At 36.3% G+C, this 21209-nt stretch overlaps 2 protein-coding genes and 1 pseudogene across 2 annotated transcripts; all 3 read right to left on the bottom strand.

The window, feature by feature from the left end:
• Positions 1-2836: 2836 nt before the first annotated feature.
• On the bottom strand, positions 2837-6118 carry LOC130726357 (uncharacterized; annotated as a pseudogene).
• A 1096-nt stretch (positions 6119-7214) lies between these two features.
• LOC130725785 (protein argonaute 2-like) lies at positions 7215-11571 on the bottom strand. Its single transcript, XM_057576977.1, has 3 exons — positions 11204-11571; positions 9790-10999; positions 7215-8844 (listed from the first exon to the last, which is right to left on the bottom strand). Exons 1-3 carry the CDS (start codon positions 11550-11552, stop codon positions 7410-7412), a joined length of 2994 nt encoding a protein of 997 aa, XP_057432960.1. The 5' UTR covers positions 11553-11571; the 3' UTR covers positions 7215-7409.
• Positions 11572-14434: 2863 nt separating this feature from the next.
• Positions 14435-19074, bottom strand: LOC130723109 (putative E3 ubiquitin-protein ligase LIN). Its single transcript, XM_057574062.1, has 7 exons — positions 17745-19074; positions 17521-17659; positions 16351-17306; positions 15993-16140; positions 15537-15794; positions 14943-15252; positions 14435-14847 (listed from the first exon to the last, which is right to left on the bottom strand). The coding sequence occupies exons 1-7, from the start codon at positions 18719-18721 to the stop codon at positions 14717-14719; spliced, it is 2919 nt and encodes a 972-aa protein (XP_057430045.1). The 5' UTR covers positions 18722-19074; the 3' UTR covers positions 14435-14716.
• Between the last annotated feature and the right edge of the window lie 2135 nt (positions 19075-21209).

Below are 21209 nucleotides of genomic sequence, written 5' to 3'. Positions count from 1 at the left end.
AACATGAAAGAATCTGGAATTTGAGTCACCACCCTGTAACCATTTCAAACGAGACTTCTGGTGAAGTAAAGTCTCATTTAGATTAGTAACCTTCCATAAATCAGCACTGATTTCTTTCTTCTGAGAAATTTCATCCAACCTTAGAGGTCTTTCTTCAGCAGTCTTATCCAGAATATTCAGCTCCTTAATAAGCTCAACCCTCTTTTTTCTTAGATCACCAAAGACCTCCCAATTCCACTTCTTTAGCTTTTGCTTCATGGATTTCAATTTTTCCTTTAGAGAATGAGCACCCCACCCCATAACTGGTTCACCTGCCCACTCCTTTGCCACCAAACCTTTAAATCGATAGTCTTCAAACCAGCAGTTGAGCACCTTAAATGGCTTAGGGCCCCAATCTTGCCTAGCCAATCGCAATAGAATAGGACAATGGTCAGAAAGCTCTCTTTCGAGAGTTTCTTGTATGCAACTTGGCCATTGAGAAATCCAGTCTGCCGACACCAACACTATCGAGCCTACTTGCCGCTGATCCGTTAGGCCGGAACCAATAAAATTTTCTCCCAACACAAGGAATCTCAAGAATTTCCATTTCATCAACGAGCAAATTGAAATCATTCATCTCAGTTCTATGGAGTGAAGATTCAGAAGCCACTCCTCTTCTTTCCTCCGATGATCGAATTGCATAAAATCACCAAGCAAACACCAATTTAAAATGTTACTGTTTTGGCGAAGTAGCAAAAGGTCACTCCATAACCTGCGCTTACCCGAGGCATCACAAAGGGCATAAATATTGAAAATTGCACATGGAATTCTTTGGTCACCCCATAACCCAATCAGACCAACAAAACCATCACCATCCTCGCAATTTTGTAGAGAGAAGCAACCCTTCCTCCACAGACAAAGAAGGTCACCCCCTCTGTTAACCGCTGGACGAAACTTCATCTCATAATCATCATCTCCCCAAATTGTCCTACAAATTTTGTCCTCCACTATTTCTAATTTAGTCTCTTGGAAGCAAATCATATCAGCCTTCTCTTTCTGAATAAGCTCTCTAATCCCCCTCCACTTCACCCTTCTCCCAAGCCCCCTAATATTATAACTGATTATCTTCATTGATTACCTTGGATTTCCCCTTGGATTCCTGACCTGTTCAACCCTGGACTCCTCTTCAGGTCCCTGTTGCTAGAGTGGCTTGGGTGCATTGTATTGGTGTGCCCATTCACCTTTGGAAGAAAGAATGTTTTGAAAAATTGGTGCTGGAATTTGGCTCGCTGGTGGATATAGACCTTTTGACCCCTAATAACAGGTTTTTTTAAAAGATCTGAAAAAAAGATGAGTTGTTGGAGATAGTTGATGAAGGTTGCAAGTGGATGGGTGTTGGGGTTGAGATTGAGGAGTGAATCTGTGAAATATCACCTGCTTGTTTTCCACTTCTTCTTGTGTTGTTGTTGCTGCCATCATATGATGATGATGGTATGATGCTTATGAATGATGTAGTGCCTGATGATGGTGGAGATGAAATTGAGAAGAGAACATTGTTTTTTTAAGAATTTCATCAAACCATTTTGCTGTTCTGTCCACCGATTTAGCATGTTTGGGAGGTAGAAGATGAAGAGGAGAGAGGAGAGAGAAGAGATTATGAGGAACTAGGTTTTAATTAACTTAATCAAAATTATCACAAATTAATTGTTGTGATTAATAAATATGTATTTTTATTTTTTTTTTAAACCGGAAAACCTGCAATAGAAGGTCAAAAGGAGAGTGGTGCAACCATGGACCAGAAAAAACTGGTCCATGTTAAACGCGTCCCACAGGGTTGGCATTATTTGGTGGAGGGTAAAGAGATAAAGAAAAAGTCGTTTGCCTGGTATATAGCACAATCAATGCTGAGTCTGCAAAGAATTGGTTAGGATACTTGAAAAGTTTAGGTTTCAGTTTTGTGCAATTTTGTGTTGAAATTCTGGGAAAGAGAATTCACTCGAGTATTTAGAAGCTCTTTTGTGGTCACACACCATTCTTTTAAATAGTATCCTCCAAAAGAGAGGGTGGCCAACCTTTATTCCATTCACTCCAAAAATTCCTCCTATCCCTTGCCCAACCTCCAATTTTGCTCCACCCTGCCAACAAATTAACTGGTCCAATAGGTTGAAAATACAAAAGTTCATAGAAAATTTTCCAGTTTATAGATGAGACTTCAGACTTCTAGCAATCAGCACTATTATGGCACAACACAAGCAAACGTTTCTAATAGTAATAAGAAGTTTGCTTTTGACAGTTCTGTCAAGGTTTTTATTCTTCAGTCTGTAGTCACTACCTAATTGTTTCTTTTATGTCCCCTTATTTTTATTCTACCCGAGGTGGATATAGGAAGGTAAGGGATCAAAAGAATCACCAGTTTCTTTTGGTTAGAGATCAAGAAATTCTATGAAAAATTAAAACAAACTGTCTGGGGAAATTTCACGGTAGAGTACTACAAACATTTTAATTTCATGGCCAAAATATTATACACCAATCTATGGTAATTGGTAAGTACTCCTTAGGCCATATTTGAGATTTCTCGTTTTGTATTAACATTTTTATTATTTTTCAAAATTGAAATCCCAAAAAATCTCAAATACGTTTTCTGTTTTTATTTCTATTTTTCTTTCAAGTCACAAGTCATTTTCACCTAAAAATTATTTCTGAAATTAGTTTCAAATTCATAAAACTGAAAAGAGAATCAAAGCCATTAGGACACAGATCACCAAAAAATCCATTAGGACACAAGATTTTACATCAGTATCAATTTTAAATTCAAAAAACTGAGAATGGAATAGTAAATAATTTAAAAGGCAAAATATCAAAGGTAGGAAGAAAATTATATGAATATCACAATACTATACATTTGGGAGTCTAAAAATAACGCAATGCAGAAGAGTAATTTTTCAAAGATCTTACTATAAGCAAGATGACTAAATTATTGAATAAATTAGCACCACTGGTTTTAAAATGCTGAAAGTAAAGCTGTGAGCAAAACTTCGATTTTATTAAAGAATCACTAATCAACACACTAACAGTTTGCTCAAGCCACCAATGCTCTATCATTTCCAGAAATAGACTCATCTTCAACAAATGGGATTGTTTTTCGCAGGGTAACACTTATTGGAATGCTCCCTTGGCCTGCACATCACAAACATGAGGCTCAGCAACTAGCAAACCCATAACACTAGTTCAACCACAAATGAGCACAACTAGAAATGTGGATGCATCTAAGCACGTCAGAAAATAGTTTAACATGGGGCCACAAGCAGTGATGCGATATACTCCTTATAAAGAAAAATATAAGTTTCGCTACCTGCACTGATAATGTCCTGTTCTACGCAAACGGCAGCATAATGAGAACTAGCCAGGTCCAGAAGCACGAACTGCCAATTGCTTGAAAGATTCTTCATGTTATCATCAGAAGGCTCAACAGTAATTTCAGGTGCCTGTTAGAAAAGTGGAATGCTAAAGACAAAGGAAACCAATAATTCACATGCCAACATTTAATGTGCTACTAGTCTACTACTGAAGCAAGGATTCCTAACACTATACTGCAATTCCTGCCTGAATATTAGCCAATATTGAGGCATACCTTAGAAATCGCATGAGGCAGCAAATGGATGCCTCCTTTTATATGGTCTCTTAATCGAACAGTAAAAGTCTTAAAAGGTGAAGCTGAGAAGCCCTTCCCTAGTGCTTTTACATATGCCTCCTATAAATGGGAAAATTTCATTGTAAGTGACAGCTGCAGAACATCAAAAGATTTGGGTTTTCAACCTATGCTCACTCACTACATTATCATATTTAACTGCTCACTTGAATAATTTGCACAAGAATAAGGAAATCGTAAATAAATCAAGATTTAAAAGGGTGTTTTAGCCTTTTAAGTAACTGCTAGGAGAGAATAGAGATTACTTTTCTTGGAGCCAAAAAGGAACAAAGCATCTAGACACCTTAGAAAAGTAATTTGAAAATTACATCTTAACCATTTAGCTCAATGAAAAGAAATACTTAAATACTCTCGCGATAATAGTTCCAATAGTGACATTGTTTCTCACCTGACTCTTAACCAAGTAGTAAAAGTGAAAGCAAACAGCAATAGAAACATTTAATAAACTTACTAACCTTCAGAGTCCATAATTTGATAAACTCCTGACGCTGAAGCTCAGGGTCTGCAATGTGAGCAAGCATTTCAATTTCATGGGGAGAAAAGTATCATCGTGAGATGGCTAAAATATCATTCTTTAATCTTCTTTGCTTCTCTTCCACGTCAATTCCAATCTACAATATCAATAGCAAGTTAAATCAGTTCAAAGATAATGGTGTTCAGCAAGAAAAATGATAATAAGAAGAAAGAAAAAGTAATAACACTAGAAGGTAAATATAGTGACCCATCTGCAAATAAAATAAATAAATAACATGAGTTTAACAGAATACTAAGTACGTACAGGTGAACCCATAGTTACTCCACAAGCTATCAAAGATGACGTGTGAGAGATATTAAAATGCAGTGGTGGTAGGCTCCAATCATCAGCATATTGCAAGTCCACCTGTTCAATGTGCAACAACATATTTTGAGCGTTCACAAGAAACTTAATGAACAATTTAATTCAATTAAGTAAGAATGAAGTGCAATCGTATAAAAGTTAGAGGTAATAAATTAACAAAACAAAAACAAACCTCTGGCTTGCCATAATTGTTCTTCCTAAACTTCAACAATTTTGGATCAATCTGACAATCTAGCAATAAACAAAATTGTTTAGATATATGACCACTGTCATGATATAGAAAGACCAAAACTAAATGATGCACAACAGTAACAATATACGGATTACAAATAAACCATGGCAGATAGAGTTCTTTCCATGTCAAGGTCCAAATATGACAACTATGAGAGAACTAATCTAATAGTGTTAACAGTAAAACTTACATCTTGCTATTGTAGTGCGAACCAATGCACGAGTCAGGAGTGCACTTTTCTGTAGCTGTTCCCCATCCATACGAAGTACATTTTCTTTCTCACAAGGTGATAGAATTTCAAAATACCGGTCCAATAGGTTTTTGCTCTTTACCTCATGAGGCAAAACATACCATAAATGTACTTCCCTACATCCAAACATAAAAGGCAGTCAACACCTAATGTATCAAGTAACATTCTGGAAGATACACATGAAGCATAAGATTCTACTTAAAAACATAAATAGCACCCGCAATGCCATCATTTTTATTTAAAATCCTAACTAACTGTATATATATATAAACATGATCAATAGTACACAACACAGTGATACAGTTAAACGCTCAGCTCAAAATAGTGTTATACTTTTGTGTTGGAAGTTGCACAGGAGGCAAAGAGGATATTGGAGTGACAAGATTCCTCCCATAGCAATATATGTTCGATATCATTAGTTCCTCAGCAAAGGAACATCCTGGGAAACATTGAACTACTAGTGAGATGACAGAATGAACACATAAAAGTAAAGAAAAAAAGAATACCACCGTCGAAAACAGAAAACAGAATTCTCCACGGAGATATGAAAACGACGTTCTGGGTTCACAGAGCTGGGTTTGGGTTCCAATTCAACTTGTAGGGAGTGAGGAGAAAGTGAACAATGAAGGTGACAGAGAGAAACAATGTTTTGTTCTATTTGGGAAAAGAGGTAGCAGATTTGGGAAAATTGGGATTTCAATTTCTGGGTTTTCACTGAACAAGGGTTTTTTTCATTGAGAAGGAGAAGGGCTTCTGAAACTGCTTTGTGTTTGTTTCTCGCCGGCTAGTGTAAATGCCTTCTCACAGACCTTCAAATCAAGAAGAAGCTATTTTGTTTTGGGTTTTCTTGAATATAATATTATGAAAGATGTGGAAATGTTGTAATTTTGAAGGAGTCACACGTCAGGAAACAGAGGAACGAAGGAATGGATGATGAAATTAGAATTTTTTTTTGAAACTCATGATGAAATTAGAACGGTGGTGGTAGTGTTGTTGGGAAGAATGGAAAGAGAAGGAAGGGGTGGAGATTTGTGGGGGAGGGAGGAGAAGATCTGATGGTGGCGGCAGGTGTCGTGGAGGTTGAGGAGAGGAAGGTGGTGGAGAGAGGATAAAGTACACATATAAATTTTTAAATTAAAAATATATGACCTACAAGTAACCTACAATAACAGGTAAAAATGAGACTTGTGTAACCTTACACAAGGAAATTTTTGTGTACACTGAATGAACCCACACATATACACCCAAAAATATACAAAACATGATCCAATTCACCACACAGAAAATGCGAGATTGTGAGATTCACATGCATTCACTAATACGGGCTACAGACAATCTTTGTTTAGAAACAAAAACTTTCTGTCTCTAATAAGTCTTTTTTACTTGAAAAAAACTACGATAAGACTTTTTACTTTTAGAAATATTTTCTTTATATAAGATCTACGGTTAAATATTTTCTTCTAAGTATATTTATCATGCAATTATTAAAATTTGAGTTTAATTTCTATGTACTAACGGTGTAAAATTTTTTTACATCATCAACCAATCAGATTTCAAGGATGTGAGAAAATATCTCTTTTTTATTTAATTTCATTAATTGACGTGACACATTCTTGAAATCTGATTGGTTAACGGTGTAAAAAAAACTTTACACTGTCGGTGCATCATCCTTTTTCTCTTAAAATTTTGATAATCATTAGTAATTAATTTTCTATAACACTGCTCAAGAGTAAATGTTTGAAAGCACGTTTGGTCCCCCACTTTATTCTTTTAGTTCTTTTTGTTTTTTTTCCCCCTCATTTTCTCTTTGTATTGAGTTGAAGTACCCCTCGTACTTTATTTCAATATAACTCATTTGACTTATAAAAAAAATCCTTTGTGCAGTTTTGGTCATAAAACTTTGAAAATTGCACTCTTAGACCCACACATTTACCTTTGCTAGCACTTTTGAAGATTTTAGAAGAAGATGAAGAACTCTATGAATATGAATGTTATGGATTTTAATATTTTAATTAATTATTTTACCCAGATTATGTTAAATTCTTGACGGAATTGGACAGAAAACTAAAAGTGCTAATTGAGTTAAACGTGTGAGATAAAAAATGCAATTTTTTAAGTTTTAGGACCAAAATTGCACAAAAGATATAAGTGGGGGACTAAAAGTGCTTTTAAGCACAGAGTAAATATAGAAGATTGTATGCATTTTTTGAAAATAAAAATATTAGTTAACCTCCTTAAATATTTTCTTAAAAACATAATCTAAGTTGAGCCTTATAAGAATGATACAAGTAGTACTTATAGTTCATATCCATATTAAACACCCCAGGAAGCAAACATTGTCTATACATAAGAGAAGTTGTATGCATTTCCCCAACTTCTAGAAGAGTGGATGATAGGTCCATCAGATGAAGAACATGATGTTTTCGAGGTCAGCATGCAACCTGTACAATCCCTGTTCAAATGAATCTTTGGAAGATGAAGATGCTGCTGACTTCTGGGATTGCATCCCAACCCTGGCTTCATGGTATAGCCGTCCTCTATAAGCAGCAAGATCAGCATAGTACACAGGAGGAACTAATGATACAGGTTTAGTACATCTTGCAAAGGTGAAGCACATCTCATATATGAGCTTCTGCAATTCATCAGATTTGAACTTGTGCTCATCCCATAAGACATGGTAATGAGTAGGCTTACTTGTACCTAGGCTACCATAGTAACTACAAAGATAAAAGTCAAACTCAAAAGGGTGTGTAACTTTGGTGTCCACAATTGTTCCCGGCAAAATATTACCGCTAGAAGACCCATCCCTCCAACCCTCTGGAAAAAATCGAGTGTGATGTCGTTTCTGTGCTACAATAAGAGTGATTGTAGGGAAGTAATTTAATCTTTGGAATGCTTTCTTCAAATCCAGCAGCTCTTCATTAAGAACCATGTCAAACTGGTATTCACTCACCCCGTCGCGGAAAACAACAATTCTTTCTGGCCTGACTCCATTTATTCTACAATAACATGTAACAAGTTCAAGGCAAACCTCCCCAAAGTTCAATATTTTCTCACATCGATTGTACTGAGGACAAACACGTGCCGCATAGCGATTTGCAGCAGGCCAATTAACAGTTGCAACCACAGCAGCAATTGATGGACTCCTCGTGTCCCGAGAACCGGGATGATTGACATCAGCCCCCACAAACATAACATGACCTTCACCCTCAAAGTAAGGGAGCCTATTACTGAGCTCCACATTACTGCCTCCAAGCTTGGCATTGATCTTGAGAGCCAAATTAGTATAAAATTTATCCTCGCCTTCATTAGCACTACTGGACAAGCAGCATTGTGTCACTATACCAATTTTGGTCTCAGAAATCCACTTGAGGTACTTATATCCCGAACTTTTTTTAGCCATTACACAAAGAAGAAATTGTAGGCGACCTTGGTTATATTTACAAATGTTGTTTATTTTTGCAAGTAACTCAGATAGCAAGTCATAACTTGCAAGTATCGTCGTTGAAGATTCTTCATACCAAATAGGCTCCTGCATGTTTATACCCAATTTTTTGTATTTACCAATAAGCTTTTGAATGAATTCCTTTGCTCTTAATTTGTATTTATAAGGCCCATAACTGGTGAAGTCAAGAATGCCCCAACGCTCAATTGCTTTGCCTTCCACCATTGATCTTCCAGCAAGGTTCCAGTGACACTTCTCCATGTCCACTGTTATCTTGATATTTTTTCCATTTGGATCACCTAACTTCAATTCAGGGGGACAAATTACACGGCCTACAATGGTTGTCATAGTTGTGTTGACACTCATTCCGAAATTTTGAATAAGATCACCACTGCCAAAGAAGACATTGTAAGTTAGTAAGATATGTTTCGAACAAATTAGAAAATCAAGATAGAAGACCCATTACAGAATCACAAATATGTCCACAGACATTAACTGAAAAAACCAATTCTTATGTTGACAAATATATATTCCATCTAATCACTTCCAGCACTCACATAAGAAAGATAAAGGATTGTAAAGTTGAAAATCCATCCCTTATGAAGCAATGAAAACAAAACATGTGTGTTTATACTTATATGCCAAGCTATAGCAATTAATACTACGCAGAGTCATCACTCATTATGTTTACCGATTTCATGATTGGAAAATTAGCCATCCTCACTAAAAAATAAAATTTCAGAGCACAAGTCAAACTTCATTAGGAGTTTCATAGGACTGTAGCAGGGCAATTCTTATTGTTCACCAACAAATCTAGTAGTCGATTTGATAATTCGCTAGGAACACAATTAAATATAATATTCCTCCTGGTCTTCCGAGGAAACCTGAGTCCATTTGTTTTCCTAGTCATAATACATTTGAACTTTGAAGGTTTCTGTGAAGAGCAAATTGTAGTTCTTTCCTGGTAGCAACTAAGTTTTTCTTTCCTATTATTAAATTTCTTCTGATTAATCTCTCATTTAGATGATCCAAAGAATCCACCAACTTCCACTGCCAGAGTATGTGGACCAGACTTGTTCCAGTGACTTGCACAGTTCACCTGGTATTAAGTTCAGGGAATCGTTTTCACCTTTCTAAATCGTATGCCCTAATCCACACATGGGCAAAAAATGAAGGGTGAATGAAACATGCAATTTTGACCTTTAAATAAAAAGTCACGATTGTCATTTCATGCAAGTATGCAACCGTAACTAAGAACCCATGAGATGAAAGTAATAATACAAGTTCGAAAGAGGCATACACATCTACAAATAATACAATTAAATATGACCCTTACCCGCAAGGTCCATCACTTGACTGCACCATCTTTTGTATTGCACTCTCCCTCTCATTTGGGTGAGCCAATGACATTGCTTTCAATGTGTTTGCAGCAACACCACCCAAATGCTCTCTGGTACATCTTTGACCATCAACTAAAACACAAAATTCCATGGGTACATAGTTCTTTTTATTGCCTTTCCCTAAATCCAAGCAAGGAATATCTTTGTATACAATGTCCTTGCCATATTTGTCTTTAAAAAAGCTAAGAAGACTAACATCCTTAGAGAGATTCCAGCCCTTGGTATCGTCAATGGGGAAAGTGACATACCTTGTAACTTTAGGAGTTAATCCTGCTATAACATATTTCTGTTTGGATTTGCGGTGGGTCACATTAACTTTTAATCCAATAAGTGCCTCCTCAACATATTTCCTGAAGTGATAAAATTCAACCAATTTAAAATTATCAATGCACTCGTGCAAGAAATCCAAGACTGACATCTGTTTTCGGAAAGCCAAAACAGAGTAGTCTACACATAAGGACAGACCCTGAGATGTAGGCTTTAAACTATGCTGAAACCCCCCTACAGCAATATTTCCATGGTGAAGATCCTTCATTACCAAAGGAGGATTTGAAGGATAGAAATGTCGTCCCACAGAAATTGTGCGCCTTGCTGGATTTTCTCTCACCACAACATCCATCCCATGTAAAATATCCCTAGGAATTGAGATGGTGTGCGCACAAAGATAGTCCATTAACTTGCGAAGCCTGAGCTTGTTAACAAGTGATATGCTAACACTATACGAAACAGTCTTCTCATCCTCTCCTTCAGTGATCTCCACGGTAAACGTCTCTTCCGGTAAATGTACCGCACTAAATATCGTGTTCGCACCGTCATAAGCAGTCATATCCAATGGCAGCCTCTCGGGATCATCAGAGAACAATTTCTCTCTAACCATCGACAGATCAGACTTGGACAACTTCTGAGGCTTACCAACCTTCGACGAAAACTTCGGTCGGACCGCAACATTATAATGCAATATTACACCCTCCGGATCGAACTTAACAGGGAAATGATTCACCCGAAGCCTGGTCGTTAAAACCGCTAACGTCCCGCCACTATCAGGTCTTTTAATAGGTGTAGCCTTATCCTTTCTTTCAAGGGAACAAGACGACACGGGTAATTCTTTCGATATTTGTAGTCTTTCCAGTTTGGGAACTACATAATCTGCAAGGAAAATCTAACAATCAAACAAGACATAGTTCTATTTTGTTTCATTCTATAATTAAACAAACATGTTACATTGTATTCAATAATTGAAAATCTTCCACACTTTCAACATTGTCTTATTCTATTCTAGAATCCTAGTGTTCATATATGCCAAGTAAAACAAAAATGCATGTGTTTGAATACTGAACTGTCTGAACATACCTGGAGCAGAAGCAGAAGCAGGAGCACGACGCCACGAGTCGTTGAGGTCTCTGACTCTTTCAACGCCGCCACCGGAACTTGACCCTAACGGTTTCTGGTTGGAACTCGACCTTCTTGATCGCCTCCATTCAGGTTCCCAAACAGTGGTGGTTGGGGTTGGAGTTGAGCGCCTCCATTCTGGTTCTGGTTGTTGCTCTTGTTGCCGCGGTTCAGGACTTGGCCTCGGCCGTCTCCATTCGGGTTGGAGAACGATGTTCTCCGGTTTTCCGCTCCGGCGCCGCCATTCAGGTTGCAGAGTAACCTCCTCCGGCGGTGGCTGAGTTCGTTTTCCGCCATCACCGGTTTCCATCAGTGATAGAAATTATGGTTTTTTTTTTCTTTTTGGGTCAATTGTTATGGTTGTTAAAATGGGCTAGGCCTAGTCTATCCAATTGGGCTAAGCATGGAAAGTGGGCTGAAAAATGGGCTAGTGGAGTCCAGTGGGCTTGAGTAAGTTACATTTTGTAAGGTTAACAAATAAGTTTTGGAAGGAAAACAACTTATTGAAAAAAAAAAATTCACTTATGGAACACTAGGTTTGGAAGTGAACAGGGAGATTCCCCAGCATGGCACTGGAGTGAGTATCTAGTGGCTTCCACAACCAGCAATGATACACAAATACTAAAATAGTGCAGATAACTCTCAGACACTTTACTTTTATGACGGTTTTTAACTGTTAGTATATTTTGTGGCGGTTAAAAACCGTTACAAAAGTGAGTGTCTGATAATGGTTTGCATTGTTTCAATGTTCATCATCGTTTTTTTTTCACATCAATTAAAGAGGAGACAACTCAGTCGTCGCTTGGTATGTCGTTAATCTCCTCTAAGTGCTTAAATTTTCCTATAGAAAACAAAAATCAATTTTGTTACACTTTCATATGTTGGAATTTTCTAGAAGGAGGAAAATACTATGAATGCAAATTAACCTTGACATTACCGAATCACAACACCAAAGAAAACAAGAACTTTGAATGTCTTCTACAATTATACTACTTTTGTATCAACCTTTGGATTATGCGGTTTCAAAAGGAATCTGAAGTTTGAGTTTAAATTTACATTTCTCTTGACTCTTGTCATGAATGGCTTTTAATTGTATCATGGGGAATGTCTGACTTCGTGGTCCCTTCCACAGTTTCTCCTTTGATGCCAAGTTTCAAGCAGATTGTAAAAACTAAAAAGTTTGAACTAATGTCCGTATGTGTAGGCTACACACATTGCATACAGAAAGATATAATAAAGACTGCCACGTGATGGTGAACAGCACAGAGAATGATAAAGAGGGACCATGTAGAATTGTAGATGGTTGATGTAATAATGTAACATCCAAGTGTCACCAAACTCTGGAGTTGCCCCGCACTAATAGAACATTTCCTCGCCCCTTAGACGAGTACTTTACCTCCCTTAACTTAACCCGGAACTTGAGGGTTAAGTGTGTGTTAGGTTTGGTGTAACAGCCAACATAATTTCACGTATTTCAATGCACAAATGGATAAGTTAGAATTTGTTATATTAAGTTTAACATGGATTGAAAAAATAAGACAATATAGATTTATTTTGTCATTGAGTTAAACAGAAATCTAAACACACACTAAGTGCCGCATCCGTGTCTAGTACCAATTGAACTTGTAGATGTGTAAAAAGTGTGTTTTAAGACAATGATATGAGAGTTTGTATGATTTAGTGGTCGAAAGTTTCATTCTTGTTACCTTTACTTTTTTACCGAAAATGAAAATAATATTATTGATAATAACCCAACCTATAGTGAAAAATAAAAAATTTAATTTCAGCAATAGTAAATTAACATGTGACCACTAAACACACAAATCAATTCAATTGATATTAGATTGTTCTAACTTTTGGGCTCGAGTCTAGGTGATCAATCCATATACTTTGTTTTTATCTAATGCATATAAGGACAATGGCAGAAGCTGTGGTGGGGTGGGTAGGCCACTCTCATAATGGTTGCAAAGCTATTAGAAGATCAACACTAGTCACACATGATAGATGTAAGATTGATTTGTGATACAAAATATTGTGGTCCAATCAAAAGCTCACTTGTCAATATGCATTTGGACCCCAATTTGAAGAAGGATGAGGCCATGAACAAGAAACATTAAGGGGTCCTAGACAATGAAAGCTCGGCTAGAGTTTCCTTTTGGAGAAGGATATATCAAATGGTAACACTTAGTAAATTGTCAGTTCTTTGTAGTCAAGAGGTGTTTGTCCTCTTCATTAGGGCATCATTACGAAAGAATGATTGAAGAGTGAGTGTGTGTTTGAATATCTTGTAAGTTACTGCGTTAGGAGAAGAAGTGATACTTGAAGAAAAAAAAAACTATTAGGAGTAGATTTCGTGAAAGAATGAAGAAATGAGGGTTGTTATCAGAGACTTTAGGATAAAATGTTTTTAATCAGATATTTGATTTATATGCAGATTAAGTCACAAGCCATGACTTAAATAGTCATATCAAGTCAGTTTAATTAGTTGCTGATATTTTAAGGTTGGAGATTAAAAAGAAGGAAAAAATTGCTCTACCGGTTTTCTGCAATGAATGATCACATCATAGTCACAATACTGTTCACTGCATGTTAGGATATACGGTGGAAAGTCATGATGAAACAAAAATCATGATGGATAGTAGCAAACCATGATTTTAGTCTAATCGTTGCATGTTTGGAAATCTTTTTAACGTTGATTGTAAATTTCATAATCAATTATGGGAAGAAGCTTTTGTGAGTTGAGAAGATACTCACAAAGATGATATCAATCATGTATTCATGCTCCAAATTGTTCAGTACAATCTGTCAGCTATTCTTGGAAGGAAATGATATTTTTATCCAAGAGAATCTGTTTCTGTGGAGAGCTGAATGCTCACCCTGTCACTATGTCCAGCAAATAGTTGCACATTAAGAACCAAGCAAGAGAGAAGTTGTTATCCATGTGTAAACAAATAAAATAGAATATTGAAACCTCTCTTTTTGTCTATATCTTTTCTGTTACCCATGTGAAGGAGTCTAGCCAGAGAGAGAGAGAGAGAGTGAGGTTACTACAACTTTTGAAACTCAGGACAAAGATGGTGCTGAGATCTAGATGAAACTTAAGTTGGACATGTTCTGCCACTGGTCGCTTTTATAACCCCTCCTTTTCTGTAGTTTCTTTCTTTGGCTAAGCAAGCTTTTAAGACAATGAAATCATAAACTATCATAGGTTTCTTTTGGTAGAAATATTCCCTTTCAATCAAATTAACTATACAAAACTCAAGGATGCTAGCTTACAATCACACTTGCATGAAAGACAGAAAACAGATGAGGCTATGTTTGGTTACCCGTCTGAACCAATGCAAACGGGTATTAGTAGTTAGCACTCACTTTGAGACAAAAAGTGAATGAAACTCTTATAGAATTGGATAAATCTGTTGCACTTAACTGGTATTCAAATACACACTAAGATTCAACTAACATGAAACTTGCTCATCATTGACTTAATTCCAAGCTGCTTTTTGAGACAATTGAAATGAGTTCATTGGCAGTCCATGTCACTAGGGAGAGATTTCTGAGATGTCTGAGTGAATCTTTATTCAATGATGGTAGGACAGAAACACATCCTGCAAGCAATATGTCAAAACTAAGTACAAATGTAAATGAAAGAAAAGTTAAAACATGATATAAAATTGCAATTAAAAGGTAAAGTTTGGCATACCTGAATTTTTAATAAGGCATAGCAATGAATATGAAGCTAGCACTCTTTTCTCAACATCATTATCATAATTCAAGGATTGTAGCAGCTGGGGTGCTAAGATTGAGAAAGCCATTGGTGGCAAATTTCTATCTTCAACTAAGTTGAGGTAGCTGCTCATCCATGAAATAGTTATAAGGCTCGCATGCGCCAAACATGCGATGCCATTGGCTGAAGAATCTGCAAGTGCTGATAGCAATTTCTTGCTTCCACTTTCAAACAAGACACATGCTGCTCTTTTTTGCCAAAGTTCAGCTTCTTCTTCCTCCTTATTCTAGTCAAAGACATACATTTGATCAGTAATTTTGAAGTGCTAAATAGTGAAACCATAAGTGCTAGAAGCATGTTCGCATGCGTGAAGTAAAAGACAAGCCTACTAAAAATTATATGCCTGTTTAGAGATCCTTATACAATTGATTTCTGAAGACAAATTTAATTATGGAGAATAACTTCTCTAAGTAGTGTAGCAACTTCTGAGTGCCAGAATTCATTCCGGGAAAAAAGAAAATGTTCTAAACATGCATGAATCGCATAATTATTATTTTAACCAAAGCTTACCCTGTGAATTGAATCATAAACAACCATTTCCTTGCCAGGAGGAAATGAATCTTCTAAGCAAGTTTCTTGGAAACCTACTTTTTGCAAAAGCACTTTTTCCATTAATGACTCCCCTGTATATGAAAAGTGGCCTCCTAACAAGAGTAGAGCTCTGGCTGATTGCTGTTGAACTCTATCATTACATAGTTGACAATTTAAAGCAGATACTACTGTTTCAATAGCTTCTGCTCTATATAAGCTTCCCTTGAAATGATCTTCCTGCAACACAACTGCTATTGCATTTGTCAACTATTCAAGATATTAAAATCAATTTGATAATTTGAGATTACAATTACAAAAAATTAGGGACTAAATTTGCTAGGAAAAATGAAATGCAATTAAACCTAGAAATTATGAAATTCACATAAGTTAGATAACTGTGCATAACCAATAGATCTAATAAGTTGAATGAATTACCATAAGATCAAGCATCAACAATATCACTGCAACTAAAGGCTTTTCTTCTGGTGGAGCCTTCTGAAGGTAAATGAAGAAAATATGCATTGTGTTTAGGCCACCCCATCCATCTTTGAGTCTTCTTAAGAAATTTAATATCTTGCTTCTTCTGGCATGATTCCAAAAGATTCTTAGCATTTCCAGATTGAAGAAAAACAAGAAAAAACCAAACCAAAAGAAAAACAAGAAAACATCTCTGGAGAGCCCATTTGGATACGTACTAAAGAGCATTTATTGGAGATTATCTACTAGAAAATAACACTAGATAAGCTCCAATAAGTGCTTTGGTCCGCATCCAAACATGCTCCGCGTAACATACCTATCCAAGTAGAGCAACTCAGCTAGCACATACAAGGCATAACCATTGGAACTTTGTTTGCTCCCAAGAACAATGAGTTCAAGCAATGAAGTTGTATTTATATTTTCAGCTAAAAAAACCCTACAGCTTCCTTCAGCTTTAATGCAACATGAAATCATCAACGCAACATTGTTTCTCTCATGGACCTCTCCTTCTTCAATTCTTCTCATGAGAAGGGTCAACCCCCCAAGTGAAAGAACTTGCCTTGCATTCTCCAAGTTCTTATCTTCATCAAAACCAGTAAGAAGTTGGTCCAATATGTAAAATGCTGCTACTTGAGGACTGCATTGTACTGTGAAGAGGGTCTGCAATTTGTCTCCAAATTCCAACACTCTAAGTGCTAGTGGCACAAATTCTGATGATAGCATCTGTTTTGCCTGTGGCTTTGACAGATAAAGCAGAACTGCAGCTTTTAGAAAAAGACTAGTGCTTCTAAGAAGTCTCACAAATATTTCTAATTGTGGATCAGAATTCAGTATAATTTGTCTAATAGCAACATTCCTTTGTATCAATTCTGCTAGAATTGATATAATCAATTCCAGAATTTCATCTTCAGTTGAGGCAAACAACACCTCTAGGATAGCTTCAACTACATTGGGTTGGGTTAGTGCTTCTACAATGAGAGGATCACCAGGAGAGTTCAACCAAGCTTTGGCGACCACACGAACCGCGAATTCACATTCGCTTAGAATATCTGATGAAGATATAGTTGTGATAGCTCCAATAAAGTCATTTGCAAGAACATTTGAGGAATTCTTGGATCTATAGCTGTTGTTTGCCAATCTTTCAGTTGGTATGAACCTGCAAGAAAAGTACTGAAAATAGTCCGATCTCTGTGACACTGGCCATAATTGAGCTTGATTCTTATCAATTTGTTTTGGTGATCTTCCAAAAGATATCCTGGTCCTGTCTTCTTCCTGACAAGAGTGAGAGAGGAGATTAATTTGGAAACCTTCTGTAGTTGATTCTGAAGTCAAAATTTTGTGCATAGGCTTCTGTGAGTAGCTTTTGGTGCAAGAATTGTTTCAGAGGAAAGAGAAGTTGAGCCAAAGATGCTATAAATTTCTGAAATTCAATTTTTAATTATAATTAGATGATTTTCATCTATGAACTGATGGCACTGAAACTAACCTGAACCAAACTGCATTTGTGTTCATCTCCATGCAATTTTTCATCAATCTCAAAGCCTGTGCTAGTTGTCAACACGCCATTTCGGTCACTGAGACCGGTAGGTTGCCGACTTAGATTGAGGCCAAACACTGTCTTGTATCTGTTGCAGAGAACCAAAGCACAAGATCACATAACTACCACACGGATATATTAGTTTCTTATATAAAGATGTGGATATGACTTACAAATTTTGATTGATTGAGGTGTTTGAAATGAAGGAATCTGAAGACCTTCTTCTTGATAATCTGTAACTTAGCCTTGATGGCAAGGAGACAACAGGAAGAGGAGCCTCACTAGTCCCATTTTTAAGCCATTGCTTGTAGTACAAAGCAAATTGAGAAGTTCCATTATCCATTTTCTCATTGTAAACTTTGCTCAACACCTTCATTTTCTTTTCCTTCTCACCTTCATCTGAGAGGAACTCAAGCTCCTTGCTGTACCAAATCTTTAGATGGAGAAGATGGGGAAGAAACAAATGCTCCCACAAATCATGAAGCAGGTAGGTTCTTGCAAAACTTGGAGAATCACAAAACACTTGCAGTAAATGCTTAGAGGAAACCTTGTCATTTCTCTGCAGCTTGTAAGCAATTGCCAAGTATAGGTGAGAACAAGCAGAGACATGAGAATCATGTACACCACAGGTTGAAGCAACCTTAGTTAAAAGCTCAACGGAGTTCCTTAAGCTCTTCATCATTGTCACTTGTTGTTTCTTTGTTCCATGATCTTCTACTAATTTATTAACTTTCTCCATGCCCAATTCCATGTTCAACAAAATCTCATTACCTGAATCCTTTCTTCTTCTTTTGTCCAAGAAAGAAAAGCACTTCTCTCTGATTGTTTTCCTGAAATGTTCATCTTTCACATATCTTCCTATGTAGCCACTGAGGATAGCAATCACTGCTCTAATGGCACCTTCATCCATTCTAGCATCTGAAGAAGACACCAATGACTTGGTATTTGATCTTTCTGAAGCTGTACCAGCTCTTTTGAATTCAGATGAAGAAGACCCTCTTCTTGAGGAAGCAAGGCTTTTTGGATCATGACAGATGTATGAAGGGAGTGGTTTTTTCTCATGTTGTTGTGGAAGTTTGTGTTGTGGCCTCTCTGAGTGGTGGATTAAGCCTCTTCTTTCTGCTGAGGTTAGTTCTCCAAGGGAAGCCATGTGTTGGTGGTTGAAAGAGAAGTTTGAAGCAAGAAGAAGTTCAATGGCATTCCTGGAACTGAAAACAAATAGAAAGATAAAACAAACAGCTAGATTACTAAAGGTAAATACAGTGGCACAGCAATGAAGACAAGGAAGGGGTTGGATTTGGTGAGTGGTGAATCTTTTGAGCTATATTTTAAAGTTTAAAGTTCTGTTCTGTATATGCCAGGGAGCTTTTGGACCAAACTGTATCTAGATTACACATAGGAGTAATGGAATATAATCATAAACTTAGATAAAAAGGACTTTTAAGTTAATGTAATGGAAATCCACACACATGAACTCATTTTTTATGTATTAATGATAACAATGGGAGTTGAATATATATATACTATATATTTCAAAAGAATTATTAAAAATCTCATTTCCTATTCAATTACCAGCATTTTCAAATAGCTCTTTTAAGTAATCTAAGTGGTAGTTAATGTCATTCTTGTACCATTGACTTTAATAACGAAAATTAAATTAAATTGTTTGGTTAGATCTTTGTTTTGCCAGTTTTGAGCCTGGGACTGTTTGGTATCTAATATTTAGAGATTATCCAAACCAACAAGTCACCATGGAACCATCAAAATTAAATTAAATTATGTATAAATACAAAAGTTGATAGAGTGTATAGAACATAAATTATTGAGATGACACCTCAAATTCTATTGAATATGGTAAATCAAACATGCATATATGACAAAAATAGAAATGAGTTGGCAATAATTTAGTCGGCAATTCATTTTACAAGAGATACTTTGCATAAATTCTCTACAACTAAGATCATGTTTGGTTTAGATTAGAAGCATATTCATTTTTCTTTGGAAATTGGGAACAAAATTTGAAAGTAAGAATTTTATAAGGTTGGAGGTGAATGTCGTTTGAAGTAAAAACAAACCTACCCTTATTAAATCTTGGTGGCTTATTTGAGTAAATCTATTGAAGGAAACAAGGATCTTTTACCATCGAAATTTAAAGGAAAGTGAGCTGCTTCTCACCTAACAACCATGGCTTTATCACGGGCACAATTATGATTTATAAATAACCACTTGCAATCATAATTTAATTATACAGAAAAGTACTTTTTTGAATAAACTATTGCAATAAAACAAGTATTCTCTTATGCCCAAGAATAAAATATTTTTAAATATAAAACACTAGCAATATTTTTATTTCCAACGACAACACAGTACTTTTATTAAACTTGGTAAACTTCATTTTATATTCTGCTACCAATGAGCTGGGTCCATCAGCCCGTGCACTTGTGCTGCTTTTTACCACATACGTAGTGTGGCTTTGGTTAGTTCTGATTCTAATGCTTTATTGTTTGACTTCTCTAAGTTTAAATATGCAATTGACATCAAAAAAAAAAGTTAATATAATTGTTTATAATGAGCAATGCATGCCAGTGTTATTAAAACTGGCTAGGACCGCCCAGTCCGACCAATTTGACCATAACTCGGTTGTATGGCCGGTTCGAGCCGTCACTTGGATGAGCTATGCAACTGGCTCGGTGGAGATGGGTAAAGCTCGGACGGTTCGATATAAAATCGTTGACACAGCCGAGTAACTATAGAACCAAAGTCGTTCAGTTATCTTGGTCGTGAACATGTCGGCAACTCATACAGCATCGACACCCACCATGGTTGATATCTTCAAACGAAATAGGAAAAAAAAGGAAAAAAAAAAAATTAGAGGGGAGAGATGTTGTAACTCGAGAAGAAGTCATTAGACTTGAAACTTCCTCCCTTTGTATGAAGATCTATGCTTTACAATTGAAATCTAGAAATATAATTAATCTCACAGTGGGGCGGCATTGAAACTCTAGAATGTGAAATTTACATCAATGAACATTTGTCGGTAACAAATAAGGTCCCGTTTGGGAAAACATTATGGTCATAAGCGACCATAAGCGCTTATTCATAAGCTATTTTTAAAAATTTATTGAAATAAATTGAAAATAAGTTATATATAAGTATAAGCTCTTTTTCATAAGCTATCATGAGTAGCTTATGAAAATAAGCTCAAAACAGCTTATGATGGGTCATAAACTGTTTACATAAGCTCTTTCAAACGGGGTCTTATGATAAATTCTGATACCATATTTGAGTTTGGGTAAGTCCAACTCAGAGCAAAAAGCTAATTTAGGGGTGATAGTTCATCTATCATTTATAAACATTTATTTGATCATATCTCTAATCAATAAACATTTCATGCACAAATGACTATACCTCAGGTACAATGACTCAATCTTTTGTCAGTTAATTAGTTAATTAGACGTGTTTCTTGCTGTAACTTGACGCTAAAAAAATATGAATTGGTTTATGTTGTGTGAGAGTTGGTGTTTTTTTTTCGGTCTCCATCTTCTTTAAGAGCAAAACTCATCTAGTTCAGGATAGTCTTTTCCAACAAGTGACTATTCTCAAGTTCAAACTTGTGTCTTCCTCTTAAGAGGGTCTAG

This window comes from Lotus japonicus, chromosome 6 (genome assembly GCF_012489685.1).
Source record: "Lotus japonicus ecotype B-129 chromosome 6, LjGifu_v1.2".
Classification (NCBI taxonomy): domain Eukaryota; kingdom Viridiplantae; phylum Streptophyta; class Magnoliopsida; order Fabales; family Fabaceae; genus Lotus; species Lotus japonicus.
The sequence above is the reverse complement of the archived record's forward strand: the minus strand, read 5'-3'. Positions and strand labels throughout refer to the sequence as shown.